The sequence below is a fragment of the Marmota flaviventris genome, chromosome 3 (assembly GCF_047511675.1).
Source record: "Marmota flaviventris isolate mMarFla1 chromosome 3, mMarFla1.hap1, whole genome shotgun sequence".
In the NCBI taxonomy this organism is placed as follows: Eukaryota; Metazoa; Chordata; class Mammalia; order Rodentia; family Sciuridae; genus Marmota; species Marmota flaviventris.
This window is the reverse complement of record NC_092500.1, coordinates 157,284,068-157,300,665: the sequence shown is the minus strand read 5'-3', so window position 1 is coordinate 157,300,665 and position 16,598 is coordinate 157,284,068. Positions and strand designations below refer to the sequence as shown.

Below are 16,598 nucleotides of genomic sequence, written 5' to 3'. Positions count from 1 at the left end.
TAGATCTTTCCATAGGAACATCACATTTTGACATGAAGGACTCCTCCATTTTTAGTGCTTAGCAAAATCTCAAGTATGACCTGTTAACTAGATTATCCTCACCATAGTCAGGAAAGGGAATGGGAAAGGTTTAGGGGTAGCTCAAGTGTGCAGTGGGAAATAGGCTAATACTTAATTATGCCTAAAGGCCATATTAGTGGATAATACAAAAATATACATATCTGATCCAGGAATGCTACATCAAAAACTATATACTTTGATAATATCTGGATACATTTTCAAAGGATAGATACACTCATTTTTTGTCTAGAATTAAATACATGAATGTTTAAATTAATATGTATTTCATTACCCTTTATTGTGATAGTAAATAAATAGCATGAAATCTACTTTGGGGAATAAGATTATTAATGGGCATACTGCATATAGAAGGAATCGAAAGATAAAAAAGAGACAGTTTACTTTTCATTTTACGCTTTATATTTTGTATTGCTTGTTTACTTTTATGGTTTTTTACTTTACATGTAAAAATTAAAAATATCTGAAGATCTCATTTTTTATTGGTTGTTCAAAACATTACATAGCTCTTGACATCTCATATTTCATACTTTAGATTCAAGTGGGTTATGAACTCCCATTTTTACCCTGTATACAGATTGCAGAATCACATCTTGATTCTGAAGATCTCTTTGACCAAAAAAGAAAGTTTTTATCACAAGGTAGCACTTTCACCCACAATTAGTATGTTTTTCTTCCAGCATTTGAAACATATGATATGTCTTAAGACAGATTTGTTCATTTTCGCTATTGATAGTTGAATGGAGGGGAAAAGCATCACTCTGCAAGCCCAAAAGTTTGCGCTTAGGATGTGAGAGAAGGCGGGTGGGAGGGGGGTGGGAGGGGGTGGGGAGTAGGAAAGAAGCTCTGACATCTTCAAAGTGACTTCACTCTGATGGATCACTCTATTCTCTTCACTTGCAGAGGAGATTTGTACCCTCGTTATCGCTGAGACTTTCCCTGAAGACGCAGGGATTTTCACCTGCTCTGCAAGAAATGATTATGGATCAGTGACCAGCACTGCCCAGCTAGTTGTCACCTCAGGTATATGGAGAATCTAAAATGCCTTGGTTCTGTTCCCCAGGTATGGTTCCTGAGACAGAAAGCAATTGTCCCTGGAAGATGGCTCAGCTGTTGGAAATGCTGGCTGCTACCAGAACAATCAGATGTTTCATTACAAAACAGAAGGCTTTGGGGGAGGGACATGAGAGGGGTGGAAGCAGAGTTGACAGATAATGACAATGGAGCATCTGAGCACTCATGAGACTATTTTTTTAAGTCATACCATCTTGGCCTTGGAAACAATGGGCGGATTTCCTAACATCATGCTGACCTAGAATTATAGTCACCTCAGAAATCAGAGGTTCCGTCTCTGTTCTCATCAGTGCCAACACATGAGATCTAGAGGTACTTTTACAAATATCTCGTTATCTAATCCACTCTTGAAACTCCTGAAAAGATGATCCAAGATAAACCTAATGTAATTTGGAAAGATCTTAGAAATCAAATTCCATTCATACTATGTATCAATGATGGTATATAACTTTGGTATGAAAAATAAAACTATGCATTATAGTATTGAAAACGATATTTAAAAATATATGAACTTTCTAGGGCTGGAGTTGTGGCTCAATGGGCCTCACACATGTGAGGCACTGGATTCAATCCTTAGCACCACATAAAAATAAATAAACAAAATAAAGATATTGGGTCCATGTGTAACTAAAAAAATTTTTAAAAAACATATGAACTTTCTAAACTCAAAAATTTACCACTTGAGATTGATGACTGTTTTCTACTTTACTAAAGAGCTTTCTTGTAATTATCTCATTTCTGTTAATCATCTTACAGAGATTTTTAAGCCATCTCTTTAACCAGGCTTGGCACGTGGTAATGCACATAGAAGGCCATCAATATGTGGGTGGCTGGTTGTAGGAGACACAGGCTTAAAGAGAAAAATTGAATCTGCCTTTGATTCCTAGAAGAGCAAGAACTTGGTGCTAGGTGGCAGCAGAGGTTTGGGGATATGAGTGTGGCAACAATAAGTGGTTTTTCATCTTCAAAAAGAAATGGAGGTTTCACCTTAATGGGGAAGTGGATAATATGAGCTCTTGAAGTGTTCAAAGGAGATCCCAGTGTCATAAATGGAGTGACATAATAGTGAGTATCCCAGCATTTTGATTTTGAGTTGGTTTAAAGACTGTCCACCAAATGGCCATAGCAATATGGCTCCAACAACAGCAAAAAAAGTGGCAACAATTGGTGTTTTCCATTTCTGTCTGGGGTAAATCAACAAGAGGCACTACATAGCAAACAAATATTTCAGTTTACCTCAATAAGTATTTTTGAGTGTATGCCAGAAGCTCTCTTCTGGGTTTTTGGCAAGATGAAGACATGATCTCAATATACCTCTGTTTCATTAAGGGTAACAGATAAAGAAACTCTCATACTGAATTACAGCTGAGGCCATCACCCAGCATGGAAAAAAACTTTCCCACAAGATCATGGCACATTTCACCTGGACTCAAAATTTTATTTTCTTAATTTTAAAATAGAATGAAAATCCAAATAAGACCTTTATAGGTTGAGCTACTGTCAATAAACAGTTAGGCTGGCCAATTAGATCCATGAGTTGAAAAGTAAGAGGACCAGGCATTAATGATTGACATTGTCTGTATTGTTCTTTTCTTCTTCTTCTTTTTCACCAAATCCTATCTTTAGTTCTTATTTGAAATTTGTTAATGAATCAGTAGGTGGTTTCCTACAAGTGAGCTCAGTTGGGAAATGAGACAAGTCAGTGCTCATTCAAAACAAACAAGGAAGAGCCGGGGCTTCCAGATGGCAGTGTATCTACAACCAATGAGATCAGCACCGCTACCTCTTCTCTAACAAGGGAACATCAGGGATTCTCGGAAGACTGATGACACTGTGAAAAGAACCTGCTGAACTAGCAGCCTCTCACTGTTTTTTTCTCCTTTTCCCCTTCCTTAGCCAACACTGAAAACTGTAGCTACGACTCAATGGGCGAATCGAACAACAGTCACTTCCAACACTTTCCGCCTCCTCCTCCCATCTTGGAGAAGAGTTCCTTTGAGTTGGCTTCGAAGAAACCATCTGAGATCCCGCAGGTGAACAGCCCTGCCTTAGGACTTAGCATGGCAGCCCTTCAAATGCAATTCGGTTCTGCTGAGAGGGAAACTAACGGAGTCCATCCCAGCCATGGAGTGAACGGACTGATTAACGGCAAAGCTAACGGTAATAAATCTCTTCCAACACCAGCTGGCCTGATTTTGCCCACAAAGGAGCCACCACCTCTGCTTGCCAAACCCAAACTGTGAGTATTCCTGCACGGTTTTATAATATTTTCCACACTCCTGCTAAATTTCTTCTCTGGTTAGGAAAAAAAAAACCTTTTGCCTGGACTATGTGGTAAGTTGTCCCTTCTACAGGAAAGTTGTCCCCGACTTGATGTGACCATGCTTCTAAGTGGGGTCCTCCAAAAAATACAAAAAAAAAAAAAAAAAACCTAAAAGTAAGGTAAATGAGAAGCTTGGTTAAACCTGCCCTTTGCTGAAAGCTATAAATGGTTACGGCTGTGAAAATATCTGTGAGTGATATGGCATTGCGGTGTCTAGCCAAGGATGTGGCCTCTCCCCAGAGGGGACAGAGAAGGGGGATCTACATTGAGTCCTCTATTAAGCCCTGTACTAAGATATTTGCAAACATTTTAAGTGTAGGAATCAGTAAGGAGATCTGACATAGATGAGAGGAGAAAATAAAATTGAGGATGGATATTCAGCATGCAGATCCTGACATGGGCAACGAAACCAGAGAGAGTCGGGCTTGTCAGGAAGAAGTGTGCCCTTCGCAACACAGCCTACTTGGCCCAGGAATTCCATGGACTGCATATTTCCACCTTCATGTTTGATTTCCATTATTTTCTTAGGATAATAAAGCTTGCATGAGCTGTTTCCATTGGCACCACGCAGCAGAGAGTTGTTATGAATGGAGCCATTACAATGTCAGGGAGAGGCAGAAATATATTAACTCAAAAGGTTCTATCGTAGCATAACAGACCTTGAATTACTGCCCTGACAGGGGTCAGTGGAAATGTAAGAGTCATACAGAATGTATATATACTCTACCAGGTCATATTTCCGCGAGAATGAATTTGCCAGAACCTAGGAAAGCCCCTTCTGTTTCCCCATGATGTCTGGTGTTTTTGATTTGGGGCAGGAAGGATTTCTGTATGATAGGAGTTACTCTTTGTTTCCCTAGTACCGAAGAGTCTATGATTTTTCTCTCTGTGATCAGCTCATTTGTTAGAAACATTAGAATTAACAAGCTATTCCATCTAGAGTAATGCCTCCCATTTATACAGCCCTTTATTGTTTATCAAGAAATTTCGTGAACATTCATAGACTAACAAAATAGCAAACCATCTCAAAGAACACCTTAAATTAACAAATGGCTGTTTTATAAAAGTAGACTTCTGGACAATCTTGTATTGTAGTTTTAAAAAATCTACCTATTACTACTCAGCGCTTGATTTTGTGTTCTGTTCTGGCTCTTTTAAGGCAGAATGGCTACTGACTAGGTTTGTATGCAGTTGTGTGAAAGGTTAACACTTAAGACCTATTTCCAGCTCCACTGAGAGGCTGAACAGGTAAAATGAGCTAAAACATGGCGGCCATAAAAGAGATTTACACTCTTATAGCACCAGCCATAAAATTAATTGCCACTGCTGTCTTCTTTCATCTTTGCATCTTGAATATGTATTTGCAGTGCTTTTAATGAAACAAGGGGCCTGCTTTCCTAGGAAAGAAAAAGGGAATGTGTTTAGTGACCAGGACTGTGCTCTTGATTAAGTGAAGTGTATCTACTACAATGGCCATCATAAATTGGATATAAATCACGGAGAGTAAACATGAGGAGCTGTTAACAGGCATTTACAGCCCTTCTTATCTCAGGCATTTCAACAGCTCTTCAGCTTTTAGCTCTGAAACAGTGATGTTGTGTGTATGATGGTGGGTGGGGCGGGGTGGGGGGGTGGTCCTCTACAAAACACAGACAGAACAATTACATGGTTATTAAGAAGATAAGTAGCTTCGGCACAAGTTTGAAGAGTGACATCATGATTTGCTTATGAGTCAGATTTTCAATATAAAATAAAATGCAGGACAAAGGGACTTTGGTATTTGATATCCAAAAAAAAAAAAAGGCGGAGGGGGTCACAGCTTTTTCATGAGGATATTTAGAGAAAGGCAGAACCAGCCCCTAACAACACCTTGCAACTTAGAAGTAATAGTTGCATATACCAGATTTTACTGCTGTTGTTTTCAAGTCTTTATGTATTTAAATATTTCCTTAGAGTATGACTTAATAATTTTCATATTATATAAATTACCTGCCATTTAACTGGGTAATATGTAATATTACATATTAAGTTTACATAATAATAGTATACATTGATTTTTAAGTTTCCTTATGAGTTATAATATTTTATTGGACTTTATTTTGATTACCCAATAAATGCATGCTGATGTGAAAATGTAAGCAATACAGAAGTCATTAAAGAAAAAGCTCATACTCACAGCTTCCCCTCTTACACCTCACCTTTTTGGTTGGATCTGAGGTCTTCCTTTCCTTTCTCTTTTATCAAGGTCTTCTTTTTTAAAGGTTTGGTCATTGTTTTAAACATTGTGTGCATTGATAGGGAAATGCTTTGGAATGGCATCTGCAAATACTTTGAGCAGTAGTAAATGACAACAGGTTAATTGCCAAGTGAAATACTTACACATGACTGTTCCTTTTCAAACACTGGGGGAAAATAATGGGATTTCATTTTTCTTTTAAGGTCAGCAGTGAAAACCTATAGGTTGCTCTAATCTTTCATGAGGATATTTAGAGAAAGGCAGAACCAGCCCCTAACAACACCTTGCAACTTAGAAGTAATATTTGCATATACCAGATGAATAAAATTCATCCACCTATGATTTTATTCCCTTTCACATAAAAGTAGGTTTCTATTTGAAGGGCTTTATGGCCTTTTATGCTTTGTCATTGTTGGTAACCAAACTTATAGGAAACAATTAGGAGGGGAGAAATAATAGGAATGAAAATATTTACTCTCACAATGAATTCATCTGAAAATGGTGTTTTGGCAGATTCCTGAAGAAAAAGATCTGTATGTAAAATTAGGTTCTGCTCAAGTATAAGTGGGGCATAATTAAATGTAAGCCATTTAGTAAGTACCCAAGGCCCTGCATCCTGGAATTTTTGGAATGTCTTACCACTCGATGTGAGACCGTGAACAGCACCAAACACTGCACACACACACAAAAAAAATCCATAGAGTAGTTTCTGTGATTCAGTGATGCTCATAATTTTCCGTCACAGTACAAAAGAAGCAACATGGTGTGTAAGTCCCACATCTTATCAGAGAAAAAGAAAAGGAATAAGTATAAACCAAGTTAATTGACAGTTCTATTTTTCTCCTTATTCTGAATGCACCGGATAAGGGATAAGTGGGTGGCTGCCCTCTCTCTATGAAAGATGCCTAAAGTTTCAGAGTAAATCTAGGGCTTAGTGTAAAAGTGCCTGCTTCTCTTTATTCCTACACCACCATCCCCACCACCCCGCAAAAAAAAAAAAAAACCAGTCCTTCGAAGGCATGGGTAGCTTGGAATTCCTAGGAATAAGCCCTACTGGGAAAATGGCGAGTGTCAGATTTAGTAGGTGATTTGCAAAACATAGAGGAAAGTGTCATGTTTTCCCATGAGCTCACCTCCTAAGTAAAACCAAATAATACACAAATGACAAAATGCTGTTCTCAAACCCCATTTATTTCTTTTTTTTTTTTCTATGTTCTTGTTGTCTTGTGGGAATTGGTTAGAATCTAAACCTTTAGAAGAAGCAAAATGAGAAATCAAAAGTGAGACTGAGGGTTGTAGCTCAGTGGTAGAGCTCTTGCCCAGCGTGTGTGAGGCACTGGGTTCGTTCTCAGTACCACGTATAAATAAATTAAAGATCCATCAACAACTAAAAAAATTAAAAAAAAAAAAAGTGAGACTGAAGTCTGAAGTAAAATTCTTGCACCCAGAAGCAAAAGAGGTCGACAGATAAAATGATACTTGTTTGCCATTACTGGTGCCAGAAATATGAACACAGTCATAAAAGTTCATGCCCTTTTGACTGGGAGAATGATGATGAAGTGGTTTCATTTTTTTTTTTCCTTCATGCAAAACCAATAGTTTCTTTTTGCTCTTCCCCAAGTCTCTTTAAAAAAAAAAAAAAAAATGCCCTTATTTCCTATTACAAAAAGGCAGAATGATTTCAGCTTAAATCAGTCTTTCCAAAATCATTGCATTTTACTGACTTTGCTTCTCTCTTCTTATACCCACTTTCACCCATAGACACCAAATTATTTCTCCAAATCTTGTCTCAATAGAGGTGCATATCTTATAAAACCCATTCAAACTAAGCTATCAGGGATTTTGGTGCCACTTAGTACAATTGCAGGCTGACAAAGGGAAGCTACATCTTCATAATAAGCACTGGGTACAATCAGAGAAATGTCCCTTTGCTGCATGTGTAGGAATAAGAGATGGTGTGTTTGAGAGGGAGAAGAGAAGGAAATAGCAGCCTGTATCACTCTATCAGTGACTTCATTGTGCCGGGTTTTCTATATTTGGAAGTTTCTTGGGGTTCCCCATACCCCTGGACACAAATTCAAGTACAAATCGTTCCTTTGCCTGGAATGTTTTACTCCCTGGAATGTTCTGCTTCTAAGGGCTGGTTCCTTCTTGTCTTCCAAGTCTCAGCTTTATGTCACTCCCTTTTCTGACCACACAATCAAAAGCAGCCACCAGCCACTCTTCAGTAAATTGTAATCACCCCAGGGCACCTAATTATTTCTGGTAGTGATTTCCTTGCTTTTGGGTGTGTGCATAGATCTCCCTTCAGTATTATAATGTAAGCTTTTTGAGAGTAGGGATAATCACTAATCTTTCCAGGTCCTGGAGCAGGGCCTGATGCATAGTCCATGTTCAAAAACTTTTTTTTGAATGATGAAGCAAGAACAGACCAACAAGAGGCAGACAGCCCCCGAGCAGCCCCATTTGTCCTGATTGACATTTTACCTAGATATGCCCAGTGCTTCTATTTTCAGACCCCACCAATTCCAGAGTTTTTCCTCTTTACAATACTTTTCCAACTGACATCATTTATCTTGTGAATGAATATGAAGAATGCAGTAAGAATCCCAGGGGAGAGAATTACATTAGAAAAGTTTATCCAACTTACTTAATTTGGGAACCCTCCCACTTTTCCTCATTTGTCCTATGTTCTCATTGGATTAACATCTTGCTTTAACATGATGGAGAAAAGGAGACTTTTGAAAGGACCGGGATATTGTCACTGCCTACTACATGCTTGCAACATCAGTAGGCCGCAGCACAGTCAAACTGCTATTTCAAGGTGTGTGTACTTGACATGTTAACACCCCCCTGTCGATGCCAGACTTTTGATGAATGGCTGAGGGCTCCTGTGCTACTCCCTTCCTGTCCTGTTTATGTTGGACTGCAGCTCAAGCACCAGCGTGGCTCGGGCATCATAATTTAGAAACTTGAACGTTTTTCCGTCCTTTAACCCCCATGAGTTAGGGTTCAAGATCTCACTGTCACTGCTTGACCTTAGAATACAAATGGTTTCCTAGATCCCATTCTTGCCGTAAGCTTTACCTGGTAGATTTAAAAACAAGACAAGACATGAAAGGCAAAGAGAAGGCAAGCAAAACAGTGGATGATAGGGAGGGGTAAAATATGTGACAAAAGAGATGTAACCAGCAAGCAATGGTGAGCAGTTCCTTAAATGTACATAAATGTATGTAAAATCCAGCACAGTTTCTCTTCTCTATTATTGAGCATCTGCCAAGTTTTGGGTAATGCTGGGTGGTAAGGACACAAGATGACAGAAATAAGAGCATCACCTTTGAATAATCTATAATCTGGTGGTCTCCATGATCATTTTGTCAAGAGCATGTACATACACACAAATCCCCATAAAATCCTATCCATCTTTTAACATTACACAGACTTAATAATGGAACAATGGGCGATCTCCAAATTAGATTTTCAGTGTAATCCAAATATATTCTCTTTCCAACTTAATGTTTAGAAGATAAACCATTCTGCTTCTGATTTTGAAGATTTAATATGCACCAGCTTCTATTTCTGATTAGGTGATTTTCATTATCTGCAGTCTTGTCAAATAACAAAACAATTTACTGATAGCAAAAGTGCAAAGTATGCATATGGAGCTGGGCACAGGGACCCACGCCTGTAATCCCAGCAGCTTGGGAGGCTGAGGCAGGAGGATCGTAAGTTCAAAGCCAGCTTCAGCAATTTAGCGAGGCACCAAGCCTCGAACTCATATTATGGGAAAAATAAAGCAGAAGCTAATCTTTTCAATTTGTTATTATAAAGTCACACGCACACACTCACCCAACACATTGGAAGATGATAACTAAGGAATGTAGGCATGACCTTGGTCCTCGGTTTGCAGTACTTGGCTATGCAGATATGGACTCTTCATAAATATAGCGTGACAGGGACTTTACAGGAACAGTGCTGGTGTTGGATGACTTTGGAAAAAAAACCTGCCTGGAATGGAAAGTCCATTCAAGGAACTTCCTGAAGTATGAAACTTAACTAAGAAATAACATTTTCATGTATTCTTCCTCATGATGTTTTTCATGTAAACATTGGCTTTCACAGTGTCACATTCTTAGGTATTAGGATAATACACTACTTTGCTCTGCTAGTAATGTTTAATTACATTTCCAGAATAAGGCTGAAGCCTTATTTTTATGTCTAGGAGTCTTATTTGGTACATAATATATACTGGGAAGTATTTGGAGATTCCTTATCTATGAATGAAGCGGTGCTCAACCATCCAGAAGAATTACAATATGTGTATCTCAAGTAATTGGCACTTTACATGAAAAAATACATGATAATGCAATATGTTTTCCTGTCATTTTGCCTAAATGTATATGGAGCTCCTTTGCTAATTACAAAGTAAGTTGAAGAAAGTAGGCCTTCCTAGATAGAAACATTTTATTTTTAAAGACGGGTGTAGCTCAACTCAGAGATAAGATGGAGCCACATATGAATAATGCTCTCAGAGATAATGTTGTGAAATTGATGTCAGGCTATTAACAATATGGGGTTAGGTGGAAAACACTAGCTACAAAGCAAAAAAAAAAATAGCAGCTTAATATCAATTTTATGAAAAAATAAATAGTACAATTTAACCAACTAACATGTTTATTATCTATTAGATGGAAATACCCCAACATGTTATCAGTGGTTTTTTTTTTGGGGGGGGGGTATTTGGAACAGATCATATTTTCCTATTAATTATTTTTAACTTTCTAACAACAATGTCTATTTGCACTGTCTTCTCTCTTCCATCCTCCTTCCTCCATTAAACTTCAACTCACTTTATTCCATCAATGATGATTCCTGCTAAGCTCAGTGTTGAGCACACTTGGAAGCAGAACATTCTGGCACTGAATGCCCCCATCTTCCCTCTTGGAGTCCCTCTTTTCTAAAAGCCAATGACTTCAGGAGTCCATCTGCATTTTTCGTTTGTTTTGGGGGGGTTGGTTTTGTTTTTCTATTTTGCAGTACCGGGAATTGAACTCAGGGGCACTCAACCACTGAGCCACATCCCCAGCCCCATTTCTGTATTTTATTTAAAGACAGGGTCTCACTGAGTTTGTTGCTTGGTACCTCACTAAATTGTTGAAGTTGGCTTTGAACTTGTGATCCTCCTGCCTCAGCCTCCCAAACTGTTGAGATTACAGGCATGCGCCACTGTGCCCGGCTCCATATGCATTTTTGGAGCCCATCCTAGAAAGCCCTCCCCAGAAAAGGTCCTATCTTCCAAAATGACCTTGTTCCTCTGAAAACACTTTCTTCAAACAACGATCACCTCCCTAAAGAAAATTTCCTTTGCTTTTTTAAAATTTTTTTATTCTACTTTGTTATATATGACAGTGGAATGCATTACAATTCATATTACACATATAGAGCACAATTTTTCATATCTCTGGTTGTATTCAAAATATATTCACATCATCCGTGTCTTCATACATGTACTTTGGATAATGATGTCCATCTCATTCCTAATTCCATGCCCCCTTACTTCCCCTCCCACCCCTTTGCCCATCTAGAGTTCATCTATGTGTGTGTATGTGTGTGTGTGTGTGTGTGTGCTGCAGATCAAACCCATCTTATACATGCTAAGCAGGTGCTCTGCCACTAAGCTACTTCCCTTGTCCCTATTTTTTTATTTTAAAAACAAAACATAAGCCAATTATTTTAAAGACCTGTATTTAATGTATCATCCATCTGAAGCTTCCCACAGGAAGTAAGATGAAAACTTTTCTCTGAGAAACAGTGGTCAAGGAGAAAAGATATGAAGGAAAAATTAAAATTCAAATTTAAATATTGCCAGGAGAGGATGCAACCAAGACATCTGTTAAAAGAGGAAGAATGGCTGTGGCAACTGTGGAATTATAAAGAGTAAAAACTGCCTGAGGAGAACTATGAGAAACAATGGAATGTGTGTAGGGAGAACTCATTTGAAATTACAGTGAAAGCCTGCATTGAATTCAGTGAATATCTCCTAGTGACTTTACTTTAGTCCTCAACAGCACACAGAAGGAGAAACGGGGCATGAGTGATTGGCATCCTAGCACAATAGGGATGCTTTTATATTTATTTATTTATTTTAATTTATTTTTTTAGTTTTAGGTGGACACAATATCTTTATTTTACATTTATGTGGTGCTGAGGATCGAACCCAGTGCCTCATGCATGCTAAGCGAGCCCTCTACCACTGAGCCACCACCCCAGCCCCACTGCTTTTATATTTAATTTGATTCTCTGGGGCTGAGGTGGTGGCTCAGTGATAGAGCGCTCACCTAGCATGTTTGAGGCACTGGGTTTGATCTTCAGCACCACATATAAATAAATAATAAAATAAGAGTCCATTGACAACTAAAAAATATTAAAAAAAAAAAAAAAAAAGAAAAGAAAACGTCATCCAAGCAGTGTATAGGATCAGAAAAAATTAAAAAAAAAAAATTTAAAAAGTAAATGAAGCCAGCTCAGGGCTCAAAAAATTTAAAAAAAAAAATTAAAGTAAATGAAGCCAGCTCAGGGCTCAAAAGGAAAAGACAGGACCAAAAAATAAATGGAAAAGGTCAAGAAAATGGAAGTTGCACTAAGGATGAAAATGACTAAAGGGAGTGTGAAAATGGAAGATAGATAGAAAAGAGAATCGTAGTTATGATCAAAAGAGACAATTCTGAAGGTTCAAAAGCTTAAGAAAAACTCCTTCCAAGTGATAAAAGAATTTACAGTATCTCTGCCTGAGTGGAGAGTTCAAGTGGAAGTTAAGGTCACAGGAGTAGAGGAAGCGGTCAAAGAACCAAGAAGTCAAGAGGTTAGAAGGAACATTAACCTGGATGGTGGCCAAAGGTGATGCAGAAAACCAAATGCTAAATAGTAAAGTCATTGAGAAAAGTGAGGAAATGACCAAGGTTGCTGACAGGAGGGAAGAGAGCGATTATAGGTGGAGCACAGAGACTTCAGAAGAGGAGCCAAAGCTGAAGTGATGCTGGCAGAGCTGTTCTGAGAGTACCTTTGGGGAACATGGAGCCTGCAGAACCTTCCTGCTTAGGGAAGATCATGACTAGGTTAGTAACATCACTGCAGAAGGCCAGATTTCCAGGAAGACAAAGCATCTCCAACAACAACAACAATAAAAAAAAAATGTTTGAGGAAGCAGATATATATTAGAATCAGTCAAGGAGTTCCATAAGCAATGGAAGGGATCTAGAAAAAAAAAAAAATTGAGGGCAGACGAAAAGATCGGGGAGAAGCCAGCTATAGAGAAGGAGTTTACTAAGACTGAGTACAAGAGAATCCTCCTGGGGCTCTCTTGCTGTTATTTCATGAACGGTAACAGATTATTTGCAGTTAGAAGGCAATAGAGTCCTGTCTAGTAAAATTCCTACTTCTTTCTTAACTCCTGGTTTATTTCATTTACATTTCAGCACATTTATCCACATTGGAGCTGGGTTTTCATTGAAGAAAACTAGTTCCTGTATTTGGATATTTTAAAATGATTATTCTCAACAAATGACTCCCTAATTCATATTCATTGAATTTCACTCCATGTCTACAACTTTTACTACTTGATAATTTATTTCTGTCTCCTACAGACTGAAATATATTAGGTTGCCAATTTTTTGCCATTGATTTATTTTTTCTGTGAGTGTGTAAGTTTTTCACTCAAATGAATATATCACCTAGTGGTGAGAACGTTAGTAATGGGGAGGTTTATTTTAGTTGGTTTCTGCTACATGTGTAATAGCAGACAGTTCATTTTCTCAACAAACCTAAGAATGACTGTTTCCTTACTCGACATAACTTATGATTACACAGATCTTTGGGATAACACGGGAATTAATATCATTTAAAACTTTTTTTCTATATGTGGCAGGGAATTTATATTCTTTCCTTCTATTTTAAGAACAATACATGTATTAAACTAATTTGATAAAATGTACTGATTTTCATGAATAAATTGTATTTAAATTTGAGCACACATATTGGCTTCATTGTCCAAAAGGAATGGATGTCCAAAATAAATGGAAAAGGTCAAGAAAATGGAAACTATAAATTCATTGTAATCAGGACCTCAAACTCTGCTGTTAGAATACAGTTCAAGCCTTCTGACCTCAGGGTGTGGCAGTTCCCTGGTAGACTCCCCTTATCAAGGCCATTGTGAGGATGCATGAGTACCATAAAGGTTTTTGATGATGATCAAAGAAAGGGGTTCTATAAATTAGTACATCCCTTTCATTTCTTTATCTACATTCTCATGGTGTCTTGCTAAAGCTTACTACTTTACCCCATCTCAACTCTAAAAACCTGAAAAAAAAGTCTTTGCTGTGCTCAAGGCTATATCTTCCAAAGAGTTCTCCAGGTCCATTTTGTTATTTAAATGTAACAATGTGTGCATCCATAATAGGTAGCAGTTGAGGGATTCCAGCTGTGAGCCTCCTGATATGAAGCTAGTAAAGTAAAACAGCTGAATGATTGAGGGACTATCTAAATATTTTTACTTCACTATATATGTCAAAGTAGGTGCAGCTATCTGGTATTCCTGTTGCTCAGAGGAGTTTAGAAATACATTGAATATGGGTAATTATATGCCTCAGCTACGATTTAAAACTTGCTGCTATCCTAGTAATTGGCATTAAATGTGAAGGTTGTGAAAGATTTCTGGAAAGACCACAAATATTTTCTTGTCCTTGTTTCTCTCTTTGTTGAAATAGTTCATAAGCCATCTGGTTTCAGGGATGTATCATTATGCTCAATAATGTGTGCAGCGAAAAAAAAAAAAAAAAAGCCATAAAAGGTAGCTTGAATACAAGGCCATAAAAAAGTAAAAATGTTTTTTGTTGTGTGTAATTTGTAGAATAGAGTTTGGAGCTTGGACTTTCAAACAGTTTTAGCCTTGGGGGTAAATTCTTGCTCCAGATGACTGTGTTTTCATGTCTGGTGCCTTTCTTTTCTTTGTAACTACTGCTTTCTTCAAAGGGAATCCTCCAAATCAAATGTGCAATATTCACATTTATTTTTTATTCTATCATAAAGCAATTTACACATATAGAAGAGGATTATTCATGATGAAGCATTCAAGAAGAATGGCAAAATTTCACTTCATACTTGGCCTAATTATCATTATCTTTGAAAAACAGAATTATATTTGGTTATTACCATTGATGAAGACCTTCTGATACTAAACAGCTGGAGAGAAATACAGTAAAGAATTTTTTATTTTTACCAGAAATTGGCAGATAGGTTTCTAACAGCAATTAATGGATCCTGGAGGTACTGTCACTCAGAAAGATGATTTATACTAGAGACCATTGCCCCTATTTTCTTCACGGAATCAGGTAGAGAAAAATTTGTATTTTCTGACTTTGCATTACCAAAAGCTGCCTTTCTAAGATGAAGTTCTATTTTATACTCTCGTGGTAAATGGTGCAAGTAAATTAGAATTATATTCCAAAAGTGTACGTGAAAGGGGATGAAGAAATCCATATTTCAAATGTCTAAGTTTTCTTGGGTTTTATAGTCAGAACCATCGATAACATCAGCTGAATTTGACTCTAGGGTTTTTCCTAGAGGAGTTTAGAAATACATTGAATATGGGTAATTATATGCCTCACAATGTGACATTGTGAGTGCCTGCTACATGTTTGCTTAGGATCTGACACTCATCTGACACGCTTTCTTCTCATACTGGAGTATCTTGGAATAGATGAAATACAGGCAGACAATATGCAGACCTCAATCTGGATCTACCTCAGTCCCCAAACAAGGGGAGCTGGTTTGGGGTAGACTGAGGAGATAGGAAAGGTCCATGCCAACTAGGAGGAATCAAAGACGTCTGTCAGGCTGAAGTGTTCTTGGGAAATCATCCTGCAAGGCCTTAGTCTTGTGTCTTAAGGCCGGGAAGGAGGTTAGCCAGAGTTAGATGCCATTTTCTTAACACCTTGACCTCTGAACAGTGATCAAAAATTGCCCTTTGTGGATATCTAGTTACCCATCTAGGGTAAATTAAAATTTTGAATTCATCTTCTACTCCCAGGTCCCTATCAGGGAATTATACCCTCCAAAATGAGGATGATAAGGTAGAGTAAAATAACCACATACCTCTTGCTGACTACATTATACATACTACATTCGTATGAGCAATCAGATAGAAATTCTCAATCAATGAGGTCTGTTTTCCTTCTCATATCAAAGTTCCCCCATGATCTATTTTCATATGGAATTTACTAATGCCAATAGCTCTCCTTCTAGGAGAACAAAATGCGCTTATCTCTATGTTCATGTTGATTGTAGCATAGACGTCAGTACAGTGTTTAAAATTGGAGCAGAATATTCTCATGGAACTTGAAAAACCACAAAGTCTCTCTCCTGACAAAGGCAAGTAGTGGTTTCCTGACAGAAGCAGCTGTTGCCGTGATTCACTGAGACCCAAGTAAGCAGACATTTGTGGACAATTTTTGACTTCAGAAACTCATTGCTACTACTTATATAACCTAGGCATGTTTCACATTGATGTGGCAAAAAAAGAGAATTACTTAGATCACCAAAAGACTTTGTACAAGTATGAGTGATCCAGTATAAATTATTGAAATGTTTTGAAAATCATTCTTATTTATTCAGTAAGTCAGTCTTATTTTTTCAGTACTGTTCATAGCTTTTTTCTCTTTTTTTAAAACACTCAACTATCTTTATCCCTATCTGTTCTCATTAGGACCACAATGCAGCTCTGAGCATCTTCTTAAACATTTTTTTTTTCCTATGACATTTTCCTGCTCCAAAAGTACTGTCCCTTAGATTCAGGAGAACTCCCTTCTGGGATTTCCCCATCATCCAGTCCCT

General features: G+C 37.8%; 1 protein-coding gene and 1 long non-coding RNA gene across 3 annotated transcripts in view; one reads left to right on the top strand and one right to left on the bottom strand.

The window, feature by feature from the left end:
- Palld (palladin, cytoskeletal associated protein) overlaps positions 1-16,598 on the top strand; it is a 359,420-nt gene that overhangs the window by 168,049 nt on the left and 174,773 nt on the right. For both annotated transcript variants that reach the window (XM_027927229.3, XM_027927228.3), the window contains exons 8-9: positions 982-1,101; positions 3,049-3,391. In XM_027927229.3, the coding sequence (XP_027783030.2) occupies positions 982-1,101; positions 3,049-3,391 (463 nt within the window). The remainder of the gene's footprint in view (positions 1-981; positions 1,102-3,048; positions 3,392-16,598) is intronic.
- The window catches only part of LOC139705267 (uncharacterized), a 360,401-nt gene that overhangs the window by 221,072 nt on the left and 122,731 nt on the right, over positions 1-16,598 (bottom strand). The window lies entirely within an intron of this gene.